General features: G+C 31.7%; 1 protein-coding gene across 1 annotated transcript; it reads left to right on the plus strand.

Annotated features, from left to right (window-relative positions):
* The first annotated feature begins 906 nt into the window (after window positions 1-906).
* On the plus strand, window positions 907-3,094 carry LOC133700300 (protein DMR6-LIKE OXYGENASE 2-like). Its single transcript, XM_062123817.1, has 4 exons — window positions 907-1,201; window positions 1,607-1,854; window positions 1,980-2,301; window positions 2,496-3,094. Exons 1-4 carry the CDS (start codon window positions 977-979, stop codon window positions 2,745-2,747), a joined length of 1,047 nt encoding a protein of 348 aa, XP_061979801.1. The 5' UTR covers window positions 907-976; the 3' UTR covers window positions 2,748-3,094.
* The last annotated feature ends 7,524 nt before the right edge of the window (window positions 3,095-10,618 follow it).

Raw genomic sequence — 10,618 nt, forward strand, 5'->3', positions numbered from 1 at the left:
ACAGAAATTACGTAAATAGGAATTTACGTTTTTCAATCATGAATAAAAGCTTTTTAAAAAATATTATTGGACAAAAAAGGGGATCGGAGTATACTATTCGTTGGCTTGCTCCCGTGCACATACGCTGTGTTTTATTTTCCTTACTTTGACTTATATAGTCAATACTTGTCATGTATTCTTAAAAGTATTTTCGAGTTGTCTTTGCCGATCAAAATTTGGAATGGAGCACTTAGGATCTTTAAGACAATCCTTTTCTCTTAACATTATTTGATTTGTTTATTTATTTTTGAGTTGGACTCTTTCTAATATATATATTTGTTTTCAAACTTTTAATGTGTGTACTTATATGCATATATAGTTATTTAAACAAAATGTAAATATACTAAAAATTATAAGTTTTAAGAGTGAATACATATTATTATTGAAAATTCCCATTCTGAAAAAAAAGCATTAAATTTTTTTTATCTAAATTCCTTTCAATTGCATTAAATTTAAACAAGGTATCAATATTCACAGAGAAGCATCACAAGAAAAATTCAGCAGCTTCTACTAAAATCCAAATATGAAATTATCACATGAACAGAGAATCCAATAGCCCCAAATCAAACCTCAATGGTCATATCCAACATTTATATCGTTTAAAGCACATTCACTTGCAATTAACACAAAGGTCGAGGTTTTTTTTTTTTTTAATGGCACCACCAACCTGGAACCCACCTCCCAAGTTATGGTTCATCAAAGACGCCAAGAAAAGTCTAGTAGACCGTTCAAGAATGTAAGAAAATTCAAAGCTATAGCATTAGTTTTTCGACCATAAAATAAGAGACAAGTACTGTTCTGCAAAGCCAATGCTGTGGTGTTAGTTCCTCCTATAAATAGGGATACAAACCCACTTACTTAGACCATCAAATCCTACGTTCTACACAAACTTAAAAAGTCCCTGATTAATTACTACGCACTACTACTAATTCTAAGCATGCCTGCCGCTGTGTTGCATGTAGCCGAAGGGGTTGCTTTACCCGAGACCAAACAGCTTCCACCCACCTACAAAAATCCCACTTCCACTCTAGCAACCATCCCTGAGGCTGAGCTATGTGATGGCTCTATCCCTATCATAGACTTGGAAGCCCTTCATGGCCCTCGCCGTTCCCATATCGTCAAACAACTCGGCCATGCATGCCAACACAAAGGTTTCTTTGCGGTAGGTTTTTTCTTTTATTAAATGGATTCATTGCATTAAAAATTAGATCTAGCACCGTGAGAAGCACATCAAATTGTAAGAAAATCATTAGCGGTGTGCCCAGAAACTGAGAAAAGAAGAAGAAGAAATCACACCAGGAAATCTAGCTTCTGTTATATGTAATTCTCCAGGGTAGAGAAATACGTTGTTTGCACTGTTTCTGGTGACCTTTCCCAACAGCTTTGTCTCTCCAGCAAACTGCTGTTCTAGCTGCTAATTTTTTTCTTTATTTAAGCTGTAGTTGTAGCTTGGTATATTATATTCTGTTATGTATGAAAATAATCTTTTGGTAATATTTTTTTTTTGGTAATATGTATGAAAATAATCTAGCTAGTTCTAACAAGAAAGTTTATGTTAAACTGTCAGGTGAAGAACCATGGAATTCCAAAGACAACTGTTAACAACATATTCGACACATCAAGGGAGTTCTTCCATCTGCCGGAGGAAGAAAGAATGAAATTCTACACTCCTAACCCTAACAGTGACATCAGGCTAATGACAGCGTATAAAGATGAGGTTGAAAATGTCTTCGTCGCAAGGGAATCTTTGAAATTCCATTGTCACCCTGTTGAAGATTATGTGAACAAATGGCCTACAAATCCTCCTTCCTTCAGGTGAACAAAAGCACAGATTGTTATTTTAGCCATGAATGACTCAAATGGGGTAGCCTCGACATGCATGGCGATTCTGTTTTAGATTATTTGTGTCCTTTTTTTTTTTGACATCTGATTGCTGACAGGAAGAAAGCTGCTGAGTATTTGACAAATGTTAGAAGGGTGGAGATGACACTACTTGATGCAATATCAGAGAGCTTAGGCCTGGAAAGAGATTACATAGAGAAGAGATTGGGTGGACATTATGTATCATTGAACTACTATCGAGCTTGTGAACAATCAGAACTAGAGCTTACTTATGGAGTGCGTGGCCATACTGATCCAACTATAATAACTATGCTGTTGCAAGATGATGTGCCTGGACTTCAGGTTCTAAGTGAGGGAAAGTGGATGGATGTTAATCCTATTCCAGACACGGTGGTTGTCCATGTTGGCGATCTTCTGCAGGTGATTTATATTCTATCTATATATGTCTTCTGTTAAAATGTACACTAATCCAAAAACCAACTAAAATATATACGATTCCTTAATTACTATTAACATTCAAAGCCCTCTAATTTATGGAAACTATAATATATTGCCATGACTTACTTTCCATGTTGTTATAATTACATTTTTCTCTTATGTTTCTATTGCATCAGGCAATTAGCAACCATCGATACAAGAGTTTGCTCCATCAAGCTATAGTAAATTGCGAGAAGGAGCGTATGTCCATTGCCTCTTATTGTTATCCATCATCTGATGCTACAATAGGACCTCCTAAGAAGTTGATAGACAATGATCATCCAGCAATCTATAAAGATTTCACATTCGGAGAATTCAGTAAACAGATGTGGAAAGTGATAACGCCAACTGATAAGCGTCTGGACGTTTTCAAGTGCTCTGCTGCCTGACCATTTTAGCTTCTGAGAGGGCACGCACTTGTCTAATAAGAGAACATATAGCAGTGTTGCTGAATATATAATAATTAATATATAATAACTTTCAGTTTTTTTTGGTTAAATAAGAGTCCAATTCAATGCCCCAAATACTTATAAGAGTGAACCCAAATGATGTAATTTTGTAGTTGTTCTGAAATTGATCAGTCCAGGTAAATTATTTAGCAAATGAAATGTTGCACAGTAAATTTAATTTTGAAAAGCTAGAGGGTATTGGCAGAGGACTTTCAGTGTCAATATATCTCCTTACTTGTGTAATTGACTTAATTTTATCCGTCAAATAAATCCTACTTGATTCGCAATGTTGTGTAATATTTTGAGTATTGACATCAAACTGATCAAAGCTACTTGACTGATTGCATTCATACTTGTCAGGAAATTGGAGTTTCTTTGGATAAATTGCTACCAAACCCTTTATTTTATCCATAAAATAGCATACTGACACCGACTTAAAATGTTTGTGATGTTTGGTTTTATTCAAAAAGCTTTAAAAAAATACAGGATCATTCGTAAAATTTGGTACACTTAAATAAAAATTATTTCCAGGCCTAATCTCTCTGATATTGAGGATAAGCAAGAGACAAGAGAGTGACTACAAATATCACGAGATCAAGAATATTTTTTTAAAAGATCCATCTTAGGTAATATCTTCATTAATTATAAGCAAGAGCACAGAGGTAATTAAGAATATCCCAGCTAAAGATTAAAAAAGAAGAAGAAGACTCCACCTGCACGCGCATCTTGCATTTCTTAATTTCATATCCTTATTTTATGTCTTAATTTGTTCATCTCCCTCGTCACCTTGCTTTCAAAGGTCAGCAGGCTTTGTTTCTTATCTCTCTGATCATTTGATTCGATTTCTGTATCCAGATGACATGAAAAGGGATAACTTAGAAGGCATTGCCTCGTGTATTCTATATGTATAATCAAAGATCAACGCAGTAAAATAATGCAAATATTGAGTAATCTATTCTTTCATCTCTATATGTACAGTTAGTAGGGATTTAATTGAATTTCTATAATTGTGTTCAAACAAAATTCTTATGTTTTGTTTTGGAGATGGATGTATGATGATGCAGGTGTTGTCGGGATTTAAATAGGTTTTTTTTTATTTCATAATTTTGTATCTAATTAATAAACATGTAATTATAAATCAAGGAAAGACAAAATTAGTGGGATTTTCTTTTCTCAATTTTCTTTTATTGGTTTTCTTATTCCTATATTTTTTATTTTAAAATCTTCTTTTTTTACTTCATCTATTTTAAAATAATTGAATTAAATATTTCAAAGATGAGAGGTCTTACTAAAATCAAGAGATACCGAGCTCATTAATCCATATTTTATCCAAATCAAGGGAATGGGATTCCTTCGATTTTAATTTTGACAATGGAAAAGAGTAGGAAAGTACAGTGTGATGTATGGAGGGAAAAGTATTATTTTGATGGCGTTTGATTATTCTTGTCTAGAATGTGACAACTAATATTATTGAAGATCATGGAAAATAAATAAATAAATTGATAAGTTAAAAAAGATTTATTAACAATAGTTGAATATTAAAATAAAAGGCTAATTTTCTTAGTAAAAACAAAAAATAATTGTATATGCAAATATTTAACTTTGATTATGCTTTTTATTTTATAAATTTTTATTTATTTTATCTTAGAGGTTAATTATGATTGTTAATAACAACCTATTTTTATTTTATAAATATATCATGTAAATAAAATTTATTTATTTATTTAAATTATAAAAGAAGAACAATTTAAAGATAAATTACAATAATATCTTTGAAGCATTATAAAATTAAGAAATAAATACAAATATTAATTGTTATTCAAAAAAAAGGATGAACTAAATGATATAAAAAAAATAAGAGAGAGAGTATTAATTAAAATTTAAATACAAATATATATATATATAACAATATTTTTCAATTATCTTTAGTGACTGTAAAATCAAGATTCGAATTTTTTTACCTGGAAAACACCTTTAAAATCCTAACAAACCTCCTTTTCGAGTTGTTACAATTGCAAGGACACTGAAAATGGGGGGCCAAAAAAGACTCAAACTGAGTTACACTCACAGCCTCAAATCATTAAACAATTCAAATTTTAGAGGGAAAAAATAGGCATGCATGACGATGAAGGGGAAGGAACTCTCCCAAAGCTCAAGCCAATGGAGATCAGTTTGAGCATCGGAAATGGTGTCGGCTGGTGGAATGTTTTTGCCCTCTGCAGTTAATGTCGGTTGTCAAAATCACGATTTTAACACAGCACGGAACATGTAAACTCGGACCATAAAAACGGATTGTAAAATTGTAAACTCATAAGAAATTTTAAAATATATTAAAAAAAATTTATGTTTCAAATAAAAATTTATGGGTGAATAATAGTTATCCTATACCTTTTAATTTTTATTACTTTATAAAGTTTAATAGCATAGTTTTTTTGTAAAATTATTATTTTTAATTTTATAAGAAAAAATAAACTATAAAAAAAGTCAAGTTTAATTAAAAAAAACACCTCACTAAATTTATAAACAAGAATAACCTGAGTTATTTGACAAAATAGTAAATCACTCTAGTTTAATAGAAAAAAAAATATAAATTTAACTTTCTAACCATATTAATATTAAAAAAAAAAACAAACATATTTTTTTTAAAAAAAAGGAAAAATAAAACCTATTTTTCAACTAAAAACAAAAAACTCAACGTGGAAAGTAGCAAATAGCAATTCATGTGAGAAGAAAGAACCACAGTTACCAAGTCAAGAAGAAAGAGCGCACAAAGTTCATTCAAGGTAAAAAGGAAACTAATACAAAGGACAACAAACCTGGTTTTTCCAGAAATTATTAACTTTTCCATTCAAAGCTAGCCTTTACGTGGCTTTATTCAAGCCTGCCACGCAAGGAAAGTAGGAAAGCATGAAACTTTTACCCTGGTGCAGACAAAATGCATTTTCCGTGTAAAATCGTTAAATCGGTAGTGAAATCGCGATTTTAGGTGATTTCACCTGATTTTAACGATTTTACCCGATTTTACTCATTTTTTAGTTTTACAAGCGATTTAGCACGTAAAGTCTATATCAACTCGTAAAAATGTACGATTTTACGAGTTGAATCGCGATTTTGACAACCTTGGTTGTGAGTGTAACTCAGTTTGAGTCTTTTTTTGCCCCTCATCTTCAGTGTCCTTGCAATTGTGACAACTCGAAAAGGGAGTTTGTTAGGATTTTAAAGGTGTTTTCCAGGTAAAAAATTTCGAATCTTAATTTTGCAGTCATTAAAGATAATTGAAAAATATTGTTTTATATATATATACACACACACAGGGGCAGAGCCAAAAGATAAAATTAGAAGGGGCAAGATTTCAGTTCTATTATTATTTTAGTTAAAATCATATAAATTATCAAGGGAAAGTTGGAAAAATAATTTTCTTGCAGGGCCCTGCTTGCCACCCCTTGTCTCCGCCTCTGTATATATATATATTGAAAAGTCCATGCATATATTATAAATATTATTTGAAACTAAATATTTTTTATTTTTTAAATAAAATTCATCCATATAAAAAATTAAAAAAAATATAAATGAATCAAAATAATGTTTTCAAAAACAAAAATAACACCATTAAAATCTCTATAAAAAAAAAGTTAAATAAGAAGAAAAAAAACATAGTGGAGAGATATTAATTGAAACATAAATTTAAAAATTATTTAAGAAAAAACTTTAGAAAGAAATCAATTAAACAAATATTAGAAAAAAAATATAGCCCGAATGTTGTGGCTTAACTCATCAAACTTGTGCTTTGTGCGTCTGGGTCATTGCAAGGAAAAGCCTAGGAGCATTTTCCATTTTCGGGATCAAACAAAGCAATTATACTATCAAAATTTGTGGGTAATTTTTTTTTTTTACCGACTTAATTCAGGTTTATTGAAATTTCTACTGAAATTTCGGCAGTCTTTCCTATACTGAGATGTCCCAACTACCAAAATTTCAGCAAAGTTTTTCTTATACTAGAAGGTCCCAACTTATCGATAATTTATCTTACACATATTTGATGCTCATTCTGCAATCATAACATATTCATATTGTATCACAACCACAATCATTACTGGTCACAAGCATAATAGCTCACATATTCATTTTTCCTTCTCATTTACAAACACTTACAAAGTGGTAGTTAGCATAAAAAAGTAAGAATCTTAAGTCTATATGATTAATATAAAGAGATACTAATACAATTTGATTCATATAATTACTTAAGTCAAAATACATTGGCATTCATTTAATTCTTAATTCATACAAAAAGAACTAGAAAGACTAATTTCCTAATTCAAACAAAAGGAACTACAAACATGAATTTCCTAATTTATATAAAAAGAATTAGAAACATGAATTCTCTAATTCATACAAAAGAAATTAAAAACCTAGGACACTACTCCTAGCGTGAATGTGAAGGACTTGCAATATCAAAATTAAAAATAACTATATTAAAAGTAAATATACAGCAAAGATGAGGGAAAGTCACAAATACATGTATTTACACATATAATTGCCTACTCGTGGGTACACAATCATAGTTGTCATGGAAACCCACACTTAAATTTTCCTTTACTACATCTAGAGCCTATCATTTTGTAACCCACTTATGGTTTTCTTTTTACGATTATTATCCATTATTCTTCACCCGTTCCCAAATTTAGGGAGGCTACTATCAATACTAATAATTCCTATTAGTGTCATTAGTCACCCTTACCCGGACCGACTAATCAAATTTTTAACAATGACGACATCAACTTATCGGTTGGTGCCATTAACTATTTCCAACTTGAAATAGTCGATCAATTCTTTTCTGCCTCACCTTGGAGATTTTCCAGTAATGCCGATGCTAAGGTCTCTAGACATAATTAGCTTCTTTCTTGGAAGCTAATCAAATTATCCTGAGTTTGTAGATACCAGCATTGATCGTCGATATCATTAACTATTCTTAACCTGAATAGTCAATCAAGTTCAACATTCATTATATTTTCATAAAAAGCATGCTGATGTTAGCAAATCTTGCTAACATCATTAGCTGCCCATATTCGGGATCGACTAATCAAGTTCAAAGGCGGTTGTTTTGGATCCATCATTATAGTTCATTATTCGAAATCGAAGTCCATAAGTCCACAACCAAAATCAGATTTCAATCCACGTCCATTTCATCATATCTTTCCTTTCTTTAACTTTATTCACAAGTGTTAAATTCCAAAATAAAATAGAATATTAATTTCACTATTAACTAAGGATAGTATAGGTGTGAAACACCTACCTGTCACCGAAGCTCAATTTGCACTCCCTTGATGTTGTTTTACGCCTCCCATGGTTCCTCCTGAATCCTCAAGTACACCACATTAGTTCATGTTCAATTTACATTTCGTAAATAGCAAGACAACAACAATAACAACATTTACTCTTCGCGTTTCGTTATCTTAAATCATTATACATATTATCAAATTCATTATCAAATGTGGTTTATTCCCTTTTGAAGTCAAGGTACAACGTTACAAAATTCCTGGTGGGAAGGAAATCAGGTTCTGCTTTTATCAAGGCTAAACTTTCTCATTTTATCAATTTCACCGAAACTACCAGCAAAGACAACAACTCGACCTTTCCTCATACATTTATCTATATCTAAAGCTCTAGAGCTTCAAATCAAGTGAGGTCAAATTCGTTGGAAAGATAACATCCCTGACTACAATTTCTATGAAGAGACGTTTCCCAAAGTTTTTTGTTCTAAGGCTCGAAGCTCCCCTAGAACAGGGGTGATGAATCTGCCCAGATTTCGTCGATAATTCCTAAATAAATTTTTCGTCATCTTTACTTCTCCTTTTCTTCTACGACACTTATTTTCTACATTTTCCTACATTTTGTGATTCCTCTAATGCTAAAATCATGAGCTATTCCCATGGTTAACAATTTTGTCTTTGCTTCACGTAACACACATTAAACTCATGAAGTCTCCTATTATCAATTTTTTCATGCTTTTCCCTATTAGTGAGCTTTCTACTACAATTAATTTATGCATTAAGAACACACAATATACCATAATTCTTCTTCACTCCCCTCAATTGACTCTTGGCCAAACTTGGCCTAAGGGAACCAAGGTTTCCCTTTTTCTTTTTAGTCAATTTTTCTTGCCTCATTCACTCATTGTTCACATCATACACATACTATAAGTGTTCATCAACATAAATTTTAGAATTCCCTTCTTCCCCCATTCAATCCTCACATGGTCGGCCACCCAAGCCTTTAAGTTAATGATTTTTCTTTAACAATTTTGCATGTTTTTCATGTTCAAAACATCTTATGTTAGCTCAACTAACTTCATTCTAACAATTTTTACACTTCCCCTAGTTTTCACTGAAGAAACCTAATTTATAAAATCTGAAATTGGTGCATAACCTAATTAATTTTTAAATTATTTTTCACAATTAAGTCTAATGTCCATACCTTGCGAAATTTCAAAATTTCAGTTAATTTAGTTGAAGATTTTTGGCCTCTCCTCTCTTGCATACAGCCGACCCTCTCCCTCTTTTTCTCCAATTTCTTCACTTGTTTTCCTTGTTAAAATCCTTCTTAATGGGTGTCCTCTCTACTTAAAGGTCTTAGGTTTGTATAGTCCTAGGACATTTGGTATTTTTCCCTCTCTTTTGATGAAGAAAAATTTGTACTCTCTCCCCTCTTTTCTATGGTGTTCAGTCGGCCATGAAAGAGGAAGAAATTGGGTATTTATAGCCCCATTCTTTCTAATTACACATTGACCCATTTTCTTTTCTTTTCTTTACAATTGGAGTCACATTCCTTATGTCTTTCGTATTTTTCTTATTTGATTTTTTTCTTATTATATTCATTTATTTTTATTTCATTTTATTTCACTTCATCATTCATCATACATTCATTTTTTTTAATTCTCGGGATTTTACAATGTTGGTGGGCCTTCAAGCCTAGGCCCGCATGTCTGGGCTTGGTTTTATTTTATATATATATATATATTTTAAAGGGGTGGATGGCAAAATATACAAGCAATGTGGCAAATGATGTGTCATCTGTAAGATCAGATCATTCCGACCACCCCATGGTGGCCAAAAAATCAGAGCAGTGCCCCTTTTATTCAAAAACAAGACTTAATTTTAAGTCATTTCAACTTCAAAACACCTCACCAACACTTTTGGTGACCTAAATGTATTTTTTAAAAAAACCTTTATGGCACGCCACCCATGTTTGATGTTTTTTTCATTTTAGTCCCTCTTTTTTCAATTCCACCTTTTTTACTTAATATTTACTAGTCAAATGCCCGATCAATTTTGTTTAATGTTTAGTAGATATATTAGATGATATTTTGTTTCAAATATTAAAATGATATCATATTAAATCGACTTGGGTTAATTAACATGTTGACTCATGTCATGAAACTATGATAACTCTATTTAAAACATATCAAAATAAATTATGAATGTTAATTTCTAATTAATCCAATGTTGAAGGAAAAATTTAAAAAATAAATAAATTAAAAAAGACAAAAAAAAACTTGCAACAGGTGAAGATCCATGGACCAATAATAATCTGCCAGAGGAAGAAAGGATGAAATTATACTCTCCTGACCGTACCAGTCCCATATGGTCGGCGACCGGATTTAAGGACAATACTCAGAATGTCTTCGTCTCGAAGGAATACTTGGTATTTCATTGTCATCCGCCGGAAGAATATGTGGATCTATGGCCAACAAATCCTTCATCCTTCAGGTGATACTTAATGGATTTCGAGTTTTTTGATCTAGATGGACTAAT

The sequence above is a fragment of the Populus nigra genome, chromosome 1 (assembly GCF_951802175.1).
Source record: "Populus nigra chromosome 1, ddPopNigr1.1, whole genome shotgun sequence".
NCBI lineage: Eukaryota > Viridiplantae > Streptophyta > Magnoliopsida > Malpighiales > Salicaceae > Populus > Populus nigra.

Bases quoted from the DNA above. Each gene is read 5' to 3' on its own strand.
- LOC133700300 (XM_062123817.1), top strand. From the start codon at position 977: ATGCCTGCCGCTGTGTTGCATGTAGCCGAAGGGGTTGCTTTACCCGAG. The intron at 1,202-1,606 runs GTAGGTTTTTTC...TTAAACTGTCAG, and splicing joins AACACAAAGGTTTCTTTGCG to GTGAAGAACCATGGAATTCC. The intron at 2,302-2,495 runs GTGATTTATATT...CTATTGCATCAG, and splicing joins ATGTTGGCGATCTTCTGCAG to GCAATTAGCAACCATCGATA.